General features: G+C 38.9%; 1 protein-coding gene across 2 annotated transcripts in view; it reads left to right on the forward strand.

Annotated features, from left to right (window-relative positions):
* Nucleotides 1-20,320, forward strand: part of RARS2 (arginyl-tRNA synthetase 2, mitochondrial) — a 75,153-nt gene that overhangs the window by 33,019 nt on the left and 21,814 nt on the right. For both annotated transcript variants that reach the window (XR_001883438.1, XM_017862515.1), the window contains exons 5-8: nucleotides 1,311-1,408; nucleotides 6,181-6,236; nucleotides 9,818-9,901; nucleotides 14,552-14,628. Coding sequence is in view for 1 of the 2 variants with exons in the window: in XM_017862515.1 (XP_017718004.1) it covers nucleotides 1,311-1,408; nucleotides 6,181-6,236; nucleotides 9,818-9,901; nucleotides 14,552-14,628 (315 nt within the window). In the remaining variant the exon portion in view is untranslated. The remainder of the gene's footprint in view (nucleotides 1-1,310; nucleotides 1,409-6,180; nucleotides 6,237-9,817; nucleotides 9,902-14,551; nucleotides 14,629-20,320) is intronic.

Consider the following 20,320-nt stretch of genomic DNA (forward strand, 5'->3'; position numbering starts at 1 on the left):
TTTGGAGATGGAGTCTCACTCTGTCACCTAGGCTGGAGTGCAGTGGTGCGATCTCGGCTCACTGCAACCTCCGCTTCCTGGGTTCAAGCGATTCTCCTGCCTCAACCTCCCAAGTAGCTGGGACTACAGGCGCATGCCACCATGTCTGCTTAATTTTCTTTTTTTTTTTTTTGTATTTTTTTAGTAGAGATGGGGTTTCACCATGTTGGCCAGGGTGGTCTTGATCTCCTGACCTCCTGATCTCCTGATCCACCTGCCTCAGCCTCCCAAAGTGTTAGGATTACAGGCGTGAGCCACTGTGCCCTTGCAAAAAAAATTTTTGTTTAATTAGCTGGGTGTGGTAGCATGTACCTGTAGTCCCAGCTACTCTGGAGGCTGAGGTGGTAGGATTGCTTAGGTAGGAAGATCGCTTGAATCTGATTGAGGCTTCAGTGAGCCCTGATTGTGCCACTGCACTTCAGTCTGGGAGACAGAGTAAAGCCCTGTTTCAAAAATGTAAAAATAAAAGTAAAGTATAGATGCAATTGGGGAAAGAAAACCAACTGATACGAGTAAACAAAAGTTCATCACCATTAACAAAAAATAAAATGAATTTTGTGAATTATATACCATAGTTCTATGTTAATAACTAAAAATTAACCTGGAATATGTTTGGGAAGTTTCTGTGGGATTTCCTTGTTTCTTACTTGTGTAGCCAATAGGCATTATACATTTTTGTCTTTTTCCTACCATTACTTGTAGTTTTTAATATCACAAAAACTGCAGCAGCATGCAGCAGTTAACAGGTTAGCTGTGAAGTTGCAAAAGTTCTTTTCTGCACAAGTTAACCCCTCAATACTTTTCTTTCTTTATTTGTTAAAATAGTTCTTATCTCTAAGGCTGTCGTGAGGAGTAAGTAAGTTAATGAATATAAAATGCTTGAAACAGTGGCTGGCAAATTGTATGAACTCAATAAGTATTAGATGGTGCTTCTGGTTTTGTTGTTCATATTTACTGTGGGACTTTTGGCGGTTACTTAACTTCACCAAACTTCAGTTTCCTTCTCTGTAAAATACTTACATAACTGGTTACTGTAAGGATGAATAGACATGGAGTGTAAAAGGGCACAGAATCCTTGTGTTAACTCATGTTACTACTATGACTAGCATTAGTAACAAAAGTGGTGCTAGAGGTAGTGCCACTGAGGATTCTATGAAATTCTCAGTTCCATAAATTAGAATGAACAAATTGGCAATATTTAATTCTCAGCAACAGAGTAATTAAAAGCATTGTAATTTTTGTTCATTAAATTACACTCCTTTAATTTTCAGACAGTGCTACAACAAGTAATTGAAGATGGCTCAAAATATGGATTAAAAAGTGAACTTTTCTCTGGTCTTCCCCGGAAGAAGATTGTGGTTGAATTCAGGTGAGGGTGCATCCCTTATATGTGTTGCTTAATCAAGTTGACTGGGCGGAGGAGTGTTATTACCATCATCATTTGGGGTCTTAATAAATAACATATGGAAAACTTGAAAACCAGTGCAATTATATTATTTATTGAAATCACAGTGAATCAATCATTGAACTATGAATAAAACATATTTTGGACCTCTAAAAAATGTCTAATAATAAATGTTTATTTTTTTATTTTATTTATTTATTTTTTTTTTTAGTATTAACAGTTCCTTTTTTGGAAGAACTAGTTATTCACTTTAATAGACTCTTAAGGCAGAGGTAATGGTTACTGCCGTATTAGGAATTTTAAAGTGGCCAGGCATGGTGGCTCAGCCTGTAATCCTAGCACTTTGGAAGGCAAGGTGGGAGGATCACTTGAGGCCAAGAGTTCGAGACCAGCCTGGGTAACATAGTGAGACCCCACCTCTTAAAAAAAAAAATAGAAAAAGTAGTTGTACATGGTGTCACACTCCCGTAGTGACAGCTACTTGGGAGGCTGAGGAGGAAAGATGGCTTGAGCCTAGGAATTCAAGGTTACAGTGAGCTGGGATTGTCACTGCACTCTAGCTCTGGTGAGACACACCAAGACCCTGTGTCAAAAAACATTTTTTTAAGTAATTTGATTACCAGAGAAACAAGTCTTTTAGTATTTGTAATAAATGTATTTTTTAATTACCAGAAAAATAGCTTGAAGTTTAATGTGCCTCTAAATAGTCTTCATAGAACTTTCTAACATGCTGTCAGTATAACTGTCTGGTATTTGGACTGTTTGAGGTAACCAAGAGAGAAAAGAGAACACTAAAAACTAATACTTTCATTGTACAGCTGACAGACTGACAACCGTAGGAAATTATCAGAGATGTTGCATTTGTCTTCCTAAAGCTGAAGAACAGTCTTGATGAACTGTTTTTCTACTTAGAAAGATAGAACTTGCTAAGAGCCTTTTGTCTTCTTAAGTATTTATGTCTGTGGAAGATTTTTTTTTTTTTTTTGAGGCGGAGTCTGGCTCTGTCGCCCAGGCTGGGGTGCAGTGGCCAGATCTCAGCTCACTGCAAGCTCCGCCTCCTGGGTTTACGCTATTCTCCTGCCTCAGCCTCCCGAGTAGCTGGAACTATAGGCGCCTGCCACCTCGCCTGGCTAGTTTTTTGTATTTTTTAGTAGAGACGGGGTTTCACTGTGTCCACCAGGATGGTCTCGATCTCCTGACCTCATGATCCGCCCGTCTTGGCCTCCCAAAGTGCTGGGATTACAGGCTTGAGCCACCGCGCCTGGTCGTCTGTGGAAGATTTTTAAAAATCTATATGGGAAGTATTATGTTTACTAACTCATTATTGCAGTTTATGATAATAGCCTTTAAACTTAGTTATGATTAGCACCTGTACAGTCAGTGAAAGAGCGGGTTTTATGCATGTGTACTGTCTCTGCCACTCACTTGTCTTCTTAAAAAAGACAGACCCTCTAAGACCAAACTCATGAATTTATGATAAGGACCAATTACTGAGTAAGCTTCTGCTCCTATGGAGTAGACACTTATGAATGACTCTTGTACTGCAGTACACCACAATTATGATATTTAAAGTTGAGTTTAAATATTTGTTGCATCACAAAGAGTAGAGGGACTTCCTACAGTCATCCTCATACCGCAGAGGAACTACACTAAGGCCATCTCCTAAGGAAATTTGCCTGTTTTATCTCCTCTTGAATAAGAAACCACTGCAAACCTTAATGTAGGGATTGTTAAACCTCAGCCCATAAGCAACATCCAGTTTGCCCCTTGTTTTTGCAAATAAAATTTTGTTGGAACACAGCCATGCACATTTGTTTACATCATCTACATTGGCTGCTTTCATATTGCAATGGCAGTTGAACAGAGTAGAGCTGAGTTGAATAGTTGTGACAGATCAGATGGTCCAAAAGCCTATTAAAATATTTACTATCTGGCTCTTTAAGAAAAAGAATTGTCAGCTTCTGATTAGTGTCTTAAAACAACATCCATGTTGGTACTTATGACACCATGTATGAGGAAATGGGGAGAGAGGAGTATTTCAGGCCAGTGGTTCTTCTGTTTGCCTGAGGTCATTTATGTAACTGTGGTCATCTGGAGACTATTGGAGCTAGAAATCAAAAGTGGCTCATTTACTTCTCTGGCCAGGCATCTCTCTCTCCCACCACATTGTTTCTCCAACAGGGTAGCAAGACCTCTTTACAGAGGTACTCAAGGCTCTAAAAGATAGTGAAAACATCTAATCTTGGAACAGGCATGGCATCATCAGTTTTGTCACTTTCTGCTAATGAAAGCAAGTCACAAGATCACCCCAGATTCAAGGGAAGAAAAATAGAGTACATCTCTTAATGGTGAGAGAAGCAAAGAATTTGTGATCGTCTTTGATTATTTTCATTCATGTCTTTAAATTAATGGACATACTGCTTTCTTCACTGGGGAAGCACTTCATTACCATATTACTCTTAAACCCCTTTCAATTACCTAACCGACAAGTAAAGGAAAATCAATAGGGAGGCAATATATTACCTGTTGCCATACATTCATCCTTTAAGTAATGCCATTATAAGTTTCCTAAAACTTGAAAAGTTGCCACCATTACTTACCTTCTTTTGCATTTTTTTTCCACCTTCACCATCCTTTTACTCCAACTAAGCTCTAGAAATACTGTGGCATCAGTCTTCCTTACTCATTGATTCCCTGGCTTTCCTCTTAAGTTTTGGTTTCCCATATACTGCTCCTTTTTGTTTATGCTTTTAAGAAGTATCTAAAAATAACCTGTTCTATGCAAGTTGTATTCTGTAGGCTTTTTGTATGGCAGTTAATTTGCTTGTGGATTTGCTTCTCTTAGCCTTTTTCTAAAGCAGTTAAGGAAGGCTTTAAATGAGTGTCTGAATGCTGGTGAAGGCAGAGCCTGTCTATCTCCTAGCAGCCATCTTTGCTCTCTGACAGTTTACATGTGGCATTGTTGTGAGACCATTGCTTCTCTCTCCCTCAGAGGTTTTCCAGATGCTGCAGTTCTTGCTGTTGTGATTTCAAAGTAGAGACAAAATAGGTGGAGACAGGATCAAAATTGATAGAGAACATTATTCTTGGATTTCTTCTGAAAATGAGAGAGATAGGAGAAGAGAATTTTTAAAATATGCACACATGTCGTAGGATCAAGTTTTTAAATCGTAGTACTCTGAAGGGTATATAACAAGGCTTTGGAGACAAACCAGAATTAAGCTCTAGTTTTGCCACTTTTAACCAACTATGTTCAATTTTTTTTATAATTGATAATATAAAAGATAATTTATCTTTTTTTAATATTGAGAAACTTACGAAATTTTCAAACATTCACAAAACAGGGAACAGTATACTTAACCCCTATATGTTTGTTACACATATTTAAGAGTCATCAAGATATTGCCACATTTGCTTCATCATCTCTCTTTGTTGTCCCAGTTCCCTCATCTGTAAAATAAAAGTTAAGAGTACCTTACCTCACAGCACATACGAGTATTAAATGAGTTAATACACGTGAAGTATGTGCAGCTGTGCCTGTCAGGTAGTGAGTGCTCTGGAAGCATTTGCTATGTTAAATGATTGATTACAACTTCTTGAGCACACACGGGAGTGATAAATGTGTTGACTGGGAATTTGGAGTGGTGAGTCACATTCCGATTGTTAAAGGTTTTATGCATAATTATTTTTCCTTTTTTTTGTTTTGTTTTTAATTTTACAGAGTCTCACTCTGTCACCCAGGCTGAAGTGCAATCATCATAGTTCACTGTAACTTTGAACTCCTGGACCCAAGCTATCCTCCTGCTTTAGCCTTCCGTGTAGCTAGGACTACAAGCATGCACCACCACACCCTACTAATTTATTTTAATTATTTTTATTTTTATTTTTTTGAGACAGAGTTTTGCTCTTGTCACCCAGGCTAGAGGGCAATGAATGTCGTGATCTCGGCTCACTGCAACCTCCGCCTCCCAGGTTCAAGCCATTCTCCTGCCTCAGCCTCCCAAATAGCTGGGATTACAGTCATGCACCACCACACCCTGCTAATTTTTTGTATTTTTAGTGAAGTAAGGGTTTTACCATGTTGATTAGGATGGTCTAGAACTCCTGGCCTCAAGTGATCCATCCTCCTCGGCCTAAGAAAGTGCTGGGATTACAGGTGTGAGCCACCGCACCCAGCTACCTGACTAGTTTTTTGAAAAAAAATTCTGTAGAGACAGTGTCTTGATATGTTGCCCAGGCTAGTCTCAAACTCCTGGCCTCAAGCAGTCTTCCCACCTCAGCCTCTCAAAGTGCTGAGAGTACAGGCGTGAGCCATTGTGCTGGGGTATTTTACATTTTAAATTTTGATTTCTGATACAGTAAATAGTAGCAGATATTACCTATATGAAAAATATTTCTTTGAGGCCCTCAGTGATTTTTAAGAGGGTAAAGGATTTGCACTAAACTTAGTAATTTGTGTTGGTTTTGTCAATCCTTAAATGTATCTACTTCCTAAGTATACCACTTACGTGAACGCTATTAGTTCAGGAGTCACAGGATCAATTTCATTAACATAATGTCAAAATTTTGAGTTCTAATTTATCTTTGCTGTAAATTTTTGACTTTTAACTTATCTTTGCCCTAATACCAAAGGCTTTACTCCACAGTTTTGTCAAAGTATGGAGGCATGACCTAGTTGATTCTTAGAAGTCTTAATTCTTAGAATAGAGAAATAACTTTTCCCTTTTTTTTTGCAGTTCACCTAATGTTGCCAAAAAATTTCATGTTGGACATTTGCGTTCTACCATCATAGGTAAGTGTTTAGTTTCACATAAAATACTAAATGTGCCTTTGAGGAAGTATTTGATAGTTCAATTTAATGGTTTAATGCTTAAATAACAAAAGAACAAAAAACAAAAAGTTTAAATTTATATGAGCCTCATGCTAATTCAATATTACATGAAATGGACAACATTGTTTAATAACAATAGAAACAGAAAATTCATTTCAAAACCAAAGATTCACTGAGAAACTAATTTTAACTGCTATCTATGTTATGATTTTATTTTATTTATTTATATTATTTATTTTTTATTTTTATTTTTTTTTTTGAGATGTGAGTCTGGGCTCTGCCGCCCAGGCTGGAGTGCAGGCCAGATCTTCAGCTCACTGCAAGCTCTGCCTCCGGGTTCACGCCATTCTCCTGCCTCAGCCTCCGCATAGTAGCTGAGACTACAGCGCCGCCACGCAACGCCCGGCCTAGTTTTTTGTATTTTTTTAGTAAGACAGGTTTCTTTTTTTTTTTTTTTTTTTTTTTTTTGAGCAGAGTCTTCACTCTGTCACCGGGGCTGGAGTGCATGGCCGGATCTCAGCTCACTGCAAGCTCCGTCTCCGGGTTTACGCCATCTCCCTGCCTCAGCCTCAACCGAGTAGTCTGGGATACAGGCGCCCGCCCACCTTCGCCCGGTCTAGTTTTTGGTATTTTTAGTAGAGACGGGGGGTTTTCACCGTGTTAGCCAGGATGGTCTCGATCTCCTGACCTCGTGATCCGCCCGTCTCGCCTCCCAAAGTGCTGGGATTACAGGCTTGGAGCTACCGCGCCCGGCCTATGTTAGGATTTTTAACTTTCTAAAAGTAAGTATAAATATGGAGAAGACCTCAAAGATACAAAAGTAAAAATAGTTATGTGGGGATATATAACCCTTCAAATTTTTTTGCTCATATATTTTGTGGTTTTTTTGTTGCCCAGGCCAGAGTGCAGTGGTACAATCTCAGCTCACTGCAACCTCTGTCTCCCAGGTTCAAAAGATTCTCCTGCCTCAACCTCCCAAGTAGCTGGGATTACAGGCATGCGCCGCCACGCCTGGCTAATTTTTGTATTTTTAGTAGAGACAGGGTTTCACCATGTTGCCCGGGCTGGTCTCGAACTCCTGACCTCAAGTGATCTGCCCACCTTGGCCTCTCAAAGTGCTGGGATTACAGGTGTGAGCCACCACGCTCTGCCTATTCATATATTTTGTTTATATAAAATACATAGCAATTTTTGTCAAAATTATAAAGTGCAAATAACAATTTTTGTTAAAAATTCACTTCAGTCATGTGAGCACTTAGTAGAATGTTCAAGACTGGAAATTAGAACAAGACTATTTCTGGCCAGGCACAGTGGCTCACACCTGTAGTCCCAGCACTTTGGGAGGCTAAAGCAGGCAGATCATTTAAGGTCAGGAGTTCGAGACCAGCCTGGCCAACATGGCGAAACCCCATCTTTACTAAAAATACAAAAAATCAGCCAGTGTGGTGGTGTGCACCTGTAATCCCAGCTACTCAGGAGGCTGAGGTGGGAGAATCGCCTGAACCCGGGAGGCGGAGGTTGCGGCGAGCTGCACACCACTGCGCTGCAGCCTGGGCGACAGCTGGATTTCGTCTCAAAAAACAACAAAAAAAGACTATTTCAATAAATAGAGATTACTATGTAGTACTTCATAGTTGTAATGCTTCAGTGTATAATATACTTAACAATTTTCATTTATTTAACACGTGTCATGCAGCAGGTGAATTTAAAAACTGAAAATAAAATTATATAATATTGGAATTAGAAGGGACTTCGGAGTTTATCTCAATCTAATCTCACTTCCAATGTAGAAATCTGTCCTATTGCATGCTTAAGAGAAAGTTGTTTAACCTGTGCTTCAATACTTTTCAGAATTGGAGAAATTAGTACTTGTGGCATAGATTGTTGTGGGGTCAGCTCTCATTGTTCTTGGGCAGCATTTTAAGAGAAGAAATGACAGGACTTGATGAAAAAGTATAAGAAATATACAATATAAGAAAAGCTATGTGAGTAAGTCAAAAGTATAGGAGTGGGTAAATGATGGGTAGGGTATGATAAAGTTGTTTTCACAGTTGAGGGAAATATTTGGACCAGTTAGAGATAATATTTGAGAACTTACCATGCTATGTCTTCATGTATTATATAATTCAATTTTATAACAACCCAGTTTGGTAAATACTATTAACTCTGGTTTATGGATGAAGAAATTCAGCTACGAAAAGTAACTTTCCCAAGATTCCGAAGTATTGTAGCCAGGATTTGAAATTAGGCAGTCTAATTCCAGAAGTCTAGGTTCAGACATTTAATTGGATTTGTGATATAACAAGGGGCTAAGAAAAAAAAATAAGAATATGCTATCTTTGTACCAGCTGGAAAAACTGGGGTTCCAATTGCTGGGACTTTACAGATTGGGAAAGTCTAGAAGTAGGGAAGCTGGAAAAGAAGATAGCTGCAGTAGTTTAAGACGGGTATGGATATTGGTGAGGGTTTATTTGCAAAAAACTAAATCCATTCTTAGTAAAGGCAGGAGAGGATTTATTATAGGATATTGAATGGTTTACAAAGTTGTTGGGAGGGCTGCAGAAGCTTTGGATTAAGCTGACATAAATAACTCCCAAAACTGCACTATAGAACTTTGTCATCAAGGGAGCTCCTGCCTCTTCTGCAATCACTTCCACTGCTGTAGAACCATGCTGCCACTGCCGTGGTCAAGAAAATGCCACTACTCCTGCCATGCCATCTAGAATCCATACAGTCTTAAGAGGCAGCCCCATATACTTTCAGTTTCTTTGGTGGCCATCATGGAATACTAGGACCTCTGTTCATGGTGTCACATAAAAACAAAGCCTCCACAACTGTGCTTGTCATAAAAAAATAGAAGTAACTCCCCTTCTAAATCTTACACAGACTGTATCTGATTGCCCAAACCTAGAAGACTTATGGAACTCTAATAAAAAGAGACTCTGGGAATTGTACTTTTTAGGTTTTCAGCCTTGGCAGTAGATGAGGGCACACAAGAAGGAAAGTGGAATAGATGTTGAGTGTGAAACCAGCATCAGCAGTATGGGAAAGTGAAGGCTTTAGATTATTACATGCTGTTAGGGAGCAGGCATGCAGAGGGTAGATGTTAGTGATTAAAAGGAGGTAGAATGAGCTATTTAGAAAACACAAAAAGGGAAAATACAGCAGTGAGGCTTCGGTTCTTAGGACACAGACAAATATATTTCTTGTTAATTACTGGGATTTTTTTTTTTTTTCTCTCCTTGAAATTGACTAGAATAGCAATTACTCTAATGTGTTCTAAAATCCTATTAATGATGTTGATGAAAATTCTGTTACTGTGAAATGTGAGATTCTTTGGAATAACTGCCCTACAAGTAATTTCTTACTCCCTTTCCATAACATATATGAAAACACAATGGTGAATATTTTGGTAAAAAACAGTGAGTTGGTAAATTTTGTGAAAAGAATTTTTTACTTATGCTTTGATAATAGAGAAGTACATGGTTCTTATGTCAAAAATGGATAACAAGAATGAGAAACTATACTTTATTGATTACTAGGAAATTTTATAGCAAATCTCAAAGAAGCTTTAGGACATCAAGTAATAAGAATAAATTACCTTGGCGATTGGGGCATGCAGTTTGGTAAGTACGTCTGAGATTTTGTTTTTCATTTCATTGTAAAATTCAATTTTTAAAAGCTTTGATCTTCTGGACAGAATATAGGCAGAATCCTGTTGGATGAAGTAGTATGTCCTACCTATTTTTTTTCCCCTAATGGCTTTTTTGCATAAAATCTGTTTACTTGAGTAATTCTCACCACACAAGTTACCTTTGGGGAAGGTAACTTCACACATTCAAAGAAGACCTGGGCCAGGCATGGTATTTCACTCCTGTAATGGTCAACATTTTGGGAGGCCAAGACGGGTGGATCACTTGAGCCCAGGAGTTTGAGACCAGCGTGAGCAACATGGTGAAACCCTGTCTTTACAAAATACAAAAAAATCAGCCGGACTTGGTGGCATGCCCATGTATTCCTAGCTACATGGAAGGCTGAGGTAAGAGGATCATGTTAGCCCAGGAGGTCAAGGCTGCAGTCCACTGAACTCCAGTGTGGGTGGCAGAGCAGGACCCTGTCTAAAAAAAAAAACCCCAGAGTAAGACCTGATGTAAGCTTTTGTGGTTTTAATAAAGAGGAATTGCCTGCTTTTATTAGTTAAATGTAGAAGTGAGTATACAGGGAAGAAGTAAGTCTAACTGTGTACACCGTTCTCAACCACAGCCCTGCCATTTTTCAATCTAAGGACATCCAGCCTCCCTGGGCCATCCTACATGAAGTAGGATCCACTATTATACCATGGCCAGTGGCCCAGAAGATAAGCAAAGGGTGATACTTTGGCTTCCCCTTTAACTGTACAGTGAGGGGCAGGAGTGGGGTGGGGAAAGTCCAGAAGGAAAAGAGAAAAAGAGAGGAGTGCGATCCAAACAGTTAAGTACTACCACAAATTATCTTTCATATAATGAGTTTACTCAGAACCATTCCTAACTCATGTAAACCAGTAATCAAGGTGTAAGAGGGCAAGGTAAATGAAGTTGTTATGGTAGTGAAGGACGGGGTAGATTGTGAGATACAAACTTTTTTTTTTTATACTTTTTTTTATTATTATTATTATACTTCAAGTTCTAGGGTACATGTGCACAACGTGCAGGTTTGTTACATATGTATGTATACATGTGCCATGTTGATGTGCTGTACCCGTTAACTCGTCATTTACATTAGCTATATCTCCTAATGCTATCCCTCCCCCAACCCCCTCCCCACAATAGGACCTGGTGTGTGATGCTCCCCTTCCTGTGTCCAAGTGATCTCATTGTTCAGTTGCCACCTATGAGTGAGAACATGCGGTATTTGGTTTTCTGTTCTTGCGATAATTTGCTGAGAATGATGGTTTCCAGCTGCATCCATGTCCCTACAAAGGACACGAACTCATCCTTTTTATGGCTGCATAGTATTCCATGGTGTATATGTGCCACATTTTCTTAATCCAGTCTGTCACTGATGGACATTTGGGTTGATTCCAAGTCTTTGCTATTGTGAATAGTGCCACAATAAACATACATGTGCATGTGTCTTTATAGCAACGTGACTTATAATCCTTTGGGTATATCTCCAGTAATGGGATGGCTGGGTCAAATGGTATTTCTAGTTCTAGATCCTTGAGGAATAGCCACACTGTTTTCCACAATGGTTGAACTAGTTTACAGTCCCACCAACAGTGTAAAAGTGTTCCTATTTCTCCACATCCTCTCCAGCACCTGTTGTTTCCTGACTTTTTAATGATTGCCATTCTAACTGGTGTGAGATGGTATCTCATTGTGGTTTTGATTTGCATTTCTCTGATGGCCAGTGATGATGAGCATTTTTTCATGTGTCTGTTGGCTGTATGAATGTCTTCTTTTGAGAAATGTCTGTTCATATCCTTTGCCCACTTTTTGATGGGGTTGTTTGTTTTTTTCTTGTATATTTGTTTGAGTTCTTTGTAGATTCTGGATATTAGCCCTTTGTCAGATGAGTAGATTGCAAAAATTTTCTCCCATTCTGTAGGTTGCCTGTTCACTCTGATGGTAGTTTCTTTTGCTGTGCAGAAGCTCTTTAGTTTAATTAGATCCCATTTGTCAATTTTGGCTTTTGCTGCCGTTGCTTTTGGTGTTTTAGACATGAAGTCCTTGCCCATGCCTATGTCCTGAATGGTACTACCTAGATTTTCTTCTAGGGTTTTTATGGTATTAGGTCTAACATTTAAGTCTCTAATCCATCTTGAATTAATCTTCGTATAAGGAGTAAGGAAAGGATCCAGTTTCAGCTTTCTACTTATGGCTAGCCAATTTTCCCAGCACCATTTATTAAATAGGGAATCCTTTCCCCATTTCTTGTTTCTCTCAGGTTTGTCAAAGATCAGATGGCTGTAGATGTGTGGTATTATTTCTGAGGACTCTGTTCTGTTCCATTGGTCTATATCTCTGTTTTGGTACCAGTACCATGCTGTTTTGGTTACTGTAGCCTTGTAGTATAGTTTGAAGTCAGGTAGCGTGATGCATCCAGCTTTGTTCTTTTGGCTTAGGAAATACAAACTTTAAGAACATCTCTGATGTTACCGCCGTGTATATTTTAAGAAACATCTCTAGTATCATTTCTATAAAGCATTCTCTGACACGCAGACACACCCTTGCCTATCTTCTCACATCACCAGTTTCCTAGTATCCAGCTCTATTCAAATACGGTAAGCCTCCTGTCTTATATTCTTATTTGTGTGCTTCCCTGCCCTACTGAGGCATGTTCCTTGAAGGCGTGAACTTACTTTTATATCTACAATGCTTGGCACGTAAGAAGCACTCTGAGAAGAGTAGACGTTGAATCTGTTAATAGTACCCTTACTGTTCACTGTGGAAGAATCAGAATACTTGCCCTGCATTTAGAAAATCAACCTGTAGTTCACAACAGCTGGTAGTCAGAGGGCTCGGCCCTAGGCTTAACAGTCAGACTTAATGGATGGCACTGATTTTTATTAGTTTGACCAATTTAGACATTTCACAGGCATTAGCAAATATGTGATTAGGGTATTCATTACATTTTAGCTGCAGGATTTCGTTATAGCAGTTTTTCTCTAAAGGACTGCTATGGTTAATGATCTGTCAACATTTCCATTATAACCATAATTGTTAAAGAATAATTTTGCTGTTTCAGCTATTTCCATTTGAAAGTTGGCAGTTTCTAAGCACAGAATTAGTTTTTGAAAATGTATTAGGCTGAATGTTAAATGGAATTGGCCTTTACTTTTCCCATTTTTGTGTTTTGGAACACTGAGCATCTTTCCACACACTGCTTCAGCCACCCTGAATCATAATCACATTTGCTCTTGCTTGAAAGTGAATAGAGCTTCAGTCATCCTTCTTGTTCCTAAGTTCCAAAGTATTGTATATTCCTGTCTCTTGTGTTCAGTCACGTCCTAATTTCTACTGAACCTTGTATAGAAAAATGTGTATCAGTAAAGCCCTTTAGATCTGAAGCTTGGTAATTGATATAGAAATATTTTTTTTTTCTTTCCGAGATGGAGTCTTGCTCTGTCACCCAGGCTGGCATGCAGTGGCACCATCTCAGCTCACTGCAACCTCTGCCTCCCAGGTTCAAGTGATTCTTCTGTCTCAGCCTCCCAAGTAGCTGGGATCACAGGCATGCACCACCATGCCAGGCTAATTTTGTTTTTTTGTTGTTTTGTTTTGTTTTGTTTTTGAGACAAAATTTTGCTTTTGTTGCCCAGGCTGGAGTGCAATGGCACGATCTCAGCTCACCGCAGCCTCCGCCTCCCAGGTTCAAGCGATTCTCCTGTCTCACCCTCCCTAGTAGCTGGGATTACAGGCATGAGCCACTGCACGCAGCCATAAATTGGTGTTTAAAGTAATAAAACTAATGTTCCTCTTACCCCAGACTGCATATATCCTTTCAAACGGAAATTATGATCATCTTTATGCAGAATATCTTGAGTCTACATACTCCCAAACTGTACTAGGAATTTTAATTTGTAGTTTACCAACCTCAGTTTTTGGTGGTTTTTTTTTTTTTTTTTCTTAAGGTACAAATTAACACTATCCCTGAACTCTGAATTTATCATCAAAGACTGAAAAATTATACACGGTCAAATTTAAGATTTTTGTTGCTTGGCTACCTTGAACTTGAGAAATAATCAAGGATGTTCCAAGTTTTACCTTTTGTTGTTTTCCTCCAATTATTTGTTTAAGAACTAATATAACAACAAAACCGTTGCTGTCTTCACCTTAATGCCTACAAGTTTAAAAAGAAAGTTTGAAAACACTTTCCATCAGTTTTTTTATATATATATATAAATTTTGAGTGCCTAGTGTCTAGCATCATGATGTCACTTCAACAGAGTAGCTGCATAATAAATGTTTATTTTTTAATGTCTGCTAGGGTGGTGTTTGGCACTCTTAGTACAAAGATAAATTAGTCCAGACTCTACCTTTGATGAGCTCATAACCTATTGGTTTCTGTGAACTTAATTTCAGTGATCTATTCAGTATGTTGAATTTATGATTAAATATATTTAATTTGACTTGTGTCAGTTTATGGGATCATAGAAGGTAAAAGTGTGTTTTGTAATAGTTCTCAGGATACATAATATGACAGGTTGCTCTTTTTATAGAATTATGCATAGTCCTGTCATGCCTATTCTCTATTGTTCAACTTGATAATTTTTCATTTACGGATTATCATGGTAGGTCTTCTGGGAACTGGCTTCCAACTGTTTGGCTATGAGGAAAAACTGCAGTCCAATCCTCTACAGCATCTCTTTGAAGTAAGTTGGCAAGAAAACGTTTCAAAATTTTTTCAGAGTACTGTGTAGCTTATAACATTTTTAATCCCAGAGGTTTATTTTTATTTATTTTGAGACAGGGTCTTGCTCTGTTGCCCAGGCTGGAGTGCAGTGGTGCAATCTCAGCTCACTGCAACCTCTGCCTCCTGGGTTCAAGAGATTCTCATGCCTCCGCCTCCCAAGTTGCTGGGATTACAGGCGTGTGCCACCATACCCAGCTAATTTTTGTATTTTTAGTAGAGATGGGGTTTCTCCATGTTGGCCAGGCAGGTCTCAAACTCCTGACTCAGGTAATCCACCCACCTTGGACTCCCAAAGTGCTGGGATTACAGGCATGAGTCACCATGCCCAGCCTCCAGAGGTTTAAAAAATATGTTATTTAAAACAAGGAACCAAAACATAGTTGAAAATGTTGCTTTTGGCTGGGCACAGTGACTCACACCTGCATCCCAGCACTTTGGGAGGCCAAGGCAGGAGGATTGCTTGACACCAGGAATTCAAAACCAGTTTGGGCAACATAATGAGACCTGGCCTCCACAAAGTAATAAAATATTAGCCAGGCACAGTGGCCTGTTCCTGTAGTCCTAGTTACTTGGGAGACTGACTGAGGCAGGAGGATTGCTTGACCCCAGGAGTTTAAGGCTACAGTGGTCATGACATTGCACTCCAGCCTGGACAACAGAGCAAGACCCTGTCTCAGAAAGAAAGAAAATGTTGCACTTATTTTACTGGATTATTTTTATTTCCTAATCTAAGATTTTTTAAATGCTCTTTTAGTTGATTTGGGACAGTATTTCTTCGGGTATAGAATCTTTTTAGAATAAACATGTAAGATAATGATTCAACACAGAAATTTCTCAATTTTCTGCCAGTTAATATGTACTACAGCTATTTTCATGGTAATAACTGTATATCAATTAGACTTGAAAAATTAATATTTTTGTTCTTTCTCTGGTGTGGGGAATGGCATGTCTATTTCTCTCTGAAATCGTGTGTGCTTTTCCCATTTACATCTTTCACCTCATTTTCATGGCTTTTGTCCAATGTGAATTTCTGTCTATTTCATTTAGTCCCTTGGATACTTTGCTTCTTTATCTTCAGTTCTTCCTGAAGTTTATTAATAAAGTCCTTCCTGTCCAAACAATCTCCAGGGATGTGTTTCCTTTTCGTTGTCCTTGTTGTTATCTCTGCCATTTCTGGGCCTCGCAGTGGAAACACAGATACGAAGTCAGCCATATTGGTGACAGATCAGGGGATCAGACTAAAGATGTTCTGCTTGTGTGTGAGGAAGAGCACTTGCAAAAATAATGCTTTACTTCTCTAGCTTAAGCCACACAGAGTGCTTCATCATTTTCCTTTCTGTTACGTGATTTCTCCCCTGCAGCTGGCTTTGCAGTTAAATTGAACAAAAACGTACTCCAGTTTTTTGTTTTTTGTTGTTGTTGTTTTTTTTTTTTTCTGAGGAGCCTCACACTGTTGCCCAGGCTGGAGTGCAATGCCGCAATCTTGGCTCACTGAACTTTCACCTCCTGGGTTGAAGCAGTTCTTCTGTCTCAGCCTCACGAGTAGCTGGGATTACAGGTGCCCACCACCACGCCAAGCTAAATTTTTTTTTGTTTTTTAGTAGAGATGATGTTTCACTATGTTGGCCAGGCTGGTATTGAACCCGTGATCTCGTGATCCGCCCGCTTCGGCCTCCCAAACTGCTGGGATTACAGGTGTGAGCCACCGCACCCAGCCCATATTCTAGTTCTTAAAGACCTTTAAAGGTTTGCCATTTTCCCGAGTCCATGCCAATACTGCACTCTAAATGACTGCATTTTGATTTATCATGTTAACCAAAAGATTTCTCCTCTCTTTCCCATTAAGAGTTTTATTGATAGGCAGGAATTTAAAAATTAATAATTCTTCATGGTTGTCTATAAATAAAGCATGTTCCCTTAGTGCCTGGAGTTTTTACTGTATTTATTTATTTATTTTACACTTGAATAATTTTACCTCAAGCTTAACCTTGCATGAGATCCAGGCCCAAAGATGTTATATGTAAAATGTTTATTTAAAATAGAATGCTTGTTCCCCAGTGCCACAAAGAAATAGCCTTGAGCATAAATTTAATTCTCTCAGCAAGGCCATTTTTACTCTGCAGAAAGGGTACACTCGCCAGCAGTTTTGCCACGAGAATACACCGAACAAAGGAGACAGGGTCGTTTATAACTTGATACGTCCACCCTACTGCTGTGTCCAGTTTCCATTGGCTGGAATGGGACCTCACATTCTGTATTTGTCGCGATTGGCTAGCAACTTAGAACTTTTCAAAAGAGGCAAAGGCAGGGGAGAACAAAGGAGGAAGTTACTTGTGGAATGCTGAGAAAGGTAAAAACACCTCCAAATAAGGAAGAGGAACAGGCTGTCACCTAATGCTTGCTTGGACCATTGTAAGCATGCCAGGGTAGATATTTAGACTAAATTGTGGGAGCTAAGAACACAAAGTATATTGATTTCTTTATTACGGCTAGCAGATATTTAAGAATGTTAGCACAGGTGTTTGAATACATTTTACTTCTAAGAGAAGTCACTATTTGTTCTTAAGGGAGGAAAGTGTCTTTGAAGATGAACCCCTACTTCACTTTTTACACAGAGACACCCCATGATGCAGAAAATACACATACCTGCTTGGAGACCTTGTGTCGTTGATTTAAGAGTGCAGCATGACATGTGAGAGTTACTCTTTTTATCTTTCTTCTGCCCCACCTCAAAAGATTTTGTTTAATCTTGCAAATAGTAAACCCTTGTCTTCTATGACATTTTATTTTTATCATTTATTTATTTAAGACAGGATCTTCCTCTGTTGCCCAGCCTGGAATATGGTGGCACAATCACGGCTCACTGCAGCCTTGACCTCCCAGGCTCAGGTGGTTCTCCCAACTCAGCAACCCAAGTAGCTGGGACTACGGGCACACACCAGCACACCCGACTGATTTTTTTATTTTTGATTATTTGTAGAGACAGGGTCTCCCTATGTTGCCCAGGCTGGTCTCAAACTCCTGGGCTCAAGCAATCCTCTACCTCAAACTCCCAAAGTGCTGGGATTATAGGTGTGAGCCACCACATCCAGCCTATTTAATTTTTTAAATAGCAATAGGGTCTTGCCATGTTGTCCAGGCAAGTCTCCAACTCCTGGCTTCAAGTGATCCTCCCACCTCAAACTCCCAAAGTATTGGGATTATAGGCATGAGCCACTGTGCCTGGCCCTATATAGGTAGGTATAGGTTTTGTGGGGATTTTTCGCCATTTTGTGGAGGCGAAGTCTCACTGTGTTGCCGAAGCTGTACAATATTTTAAATATTTCAGGAAAATCTGTTTTCAAACTCCACGGAAACCTAAGAGTATATTTCTTTCTATGCAGTTTAATATAATTTCCTGCCTTTAGAGACTCAAAAATAGTGGAAGATCAACATCTGTGTTAGAGGTTATTTACTGATGAGTACACTTATAGAAGGCCTAAGGGCAACAAGGTACTTCTGTGAATAACTAAAAAGTCGAATAATAATTGTGTTGCTTTCATTAGTGTTCTTTTGCCTAATAGATTCACCAGGAAACTGCATTTAAAGACAAAAGAAGGCAAGTCAGATACACCCACTTTGCTATTTGTAACAGACGACAAGACCATTACTCACTTGCTCTTTTCCTTCTCCTTTTGCAGGACAGAAAACATGCAAAGCCTAAAATGGCAGCCTACAGGTTATTATATCTTTATGCGAATTTTGTAGACTCAGTTTGCATTTTAAAATTACATTTGTCACTTTGGATTACTTTCAAAAACAACTGTTAGCATAAATGAGGAATTTTTTTGAGCTGTAAGCAAATGTTAATAAATGATGTTATTCTCTTTCTAAAAGAAAATAGCGTAGGTGGTAATACAGAGGCTCTGCCACATGATTATTTCTGGTCACCAGAATAGGTGACCAGAAAGTCAGAAATAGTGATTCTAAGCTTGGAAAGTGCTTGGTGTATTGGTAAATAATGTTGGTTGATATTCGAAGGAAAACTTTAAGACGATCTGCATTTACTCTTTCTTATTTGTGAAAATCTGTTTTCTCAAAGCTTTGGTCGAACACTTGTTTTTTTCCTTATCGAGTTATAGTTAGTAGTGAGTTCTCTGAGAGGAAGGACCATGTCTTCGTTATCTTCCTTATCCACAGCCCTAAATACTATGGCTTGCAGTAAATGCCTGAATGAATTTGCTCTTACAGTTCTCTTTTGCCCCCTTCTCTAATTATATGTAAGTTGTGGAATATAAAATGTATTGTTTGTCCAGGAGATAAATAACTATTATAGGATACACTAATTACCATTTGTCAGAATTTAACTTACTTTGTTAACACAGTTTACTGCAGAGGAAACCACGGACCAAACCCAGGATTCTGGCACAGGTAGTCTGGCTCCTGAGTGCTCTATGCGGTGAATGCCCACACACCCCCACTATAGAATGGCTTTATGAGCCTTTGATTTCCATTGGTTTAATTATGTATATAGAATTTTCCTATCTTTCATCCCCTGAGTTGCTATACCGGGGACACAATTTGTAGTTGAGTTTTGGCACTTTCAGCCTTCTGGCATATTTGTTTGACTTTGGCAGAGGCCATCCAGAAGCAGATTTTATGGCCTGCCTTCCTCTAAATTGCACTATGATCAGTATTCTCTAAATTGTACTATAATCACTATTAGTATATTCAGTTTCTCAGCTAGCTTGGAAATGATATGATAGTTGCAGAATTTCTTTGATGAAAATATTTAACACCCACAGTCATTTATTGCATTTCCATTTTGGTGCATATGTTTCACTACTGGTTTTTCTCTGTACCTTATAGCATTTTTTTCCCATGACATCTAGCTGTTTTGTATATGGACCTAGGATTTTGTTGGCCAGCATTTGAAACTTTAATTATTCTAATATTTTTTTTTTCAGTTACAAAGCAGGGAAGTAGTTTTGTTATAGTTCCCTCTTACCTTGTGAATTGGCTGTTAAATAACTAATTTTTTTTAATTTAGAATTCACATTAGTGATTCAGGAAAATATTTGCAGTAAGCTTTAGACAATATGTCAAAAAGCCTTTCCACTTAATTGAAAAGTAATTTCTTTTTTTTTTCGTGATGGAGTCTTGTTCTGTTGCCCAGGCTGGAGTATAGTGGTGCGATCTCAGCTCACTGCAACCTCTGCCTCCCGGGTTCAAATGATTCTCCTGCCTCAGCCTCCCGAGTAGCTGGGATTACAGGCGCGCACCACCATGCCCAGCTAATTTTTTTGTGTTTTTGCTAGAGATGGGGTTTCACCACGTTGGCCAGGCTGGTCTCAAACTCATGACCTTGTGATCTGCCCACCTTGGCCTCCCAAAATGCTGGGATTACAGGTGTGAGCCACCACACCCAGGCAAAAAGTAATTTCTTATGGTGAAAGTTCACAAGTATTAAATCTGAATCATGGATATGTGGGTGTCATCATTTACTTTTACCTATTTTAATAATGCTTTTAAAGGTAACTTATCAGGCTTCCTTTTAGATTTAAATTATTTGAATGGACTTTAATATCTAACCATATCGCTAAGCATATTAACCACTTTTTTTGCTACAGAAGGTTTTATTAATAGAACTTGACTCATTGCATATTGCCTAC

Source organism: Rhinopithecus bieti, unplaced genomic scaffold, assembly GCF_001698545.2.
Source record: "Rhinopithecus bieti isolate Rb0 unplaced genomic scaffold, ASM169854v2 scaffold_64799, whole genome shotgun sequence".
In the NCBI taxonomy this organism is placed as follows: Eukaryota; Metazoa; Chordata; class Mammalia; order Primates; family Cercopithecidae; genus Rhinopithecus; species Rhinopithecus bieti.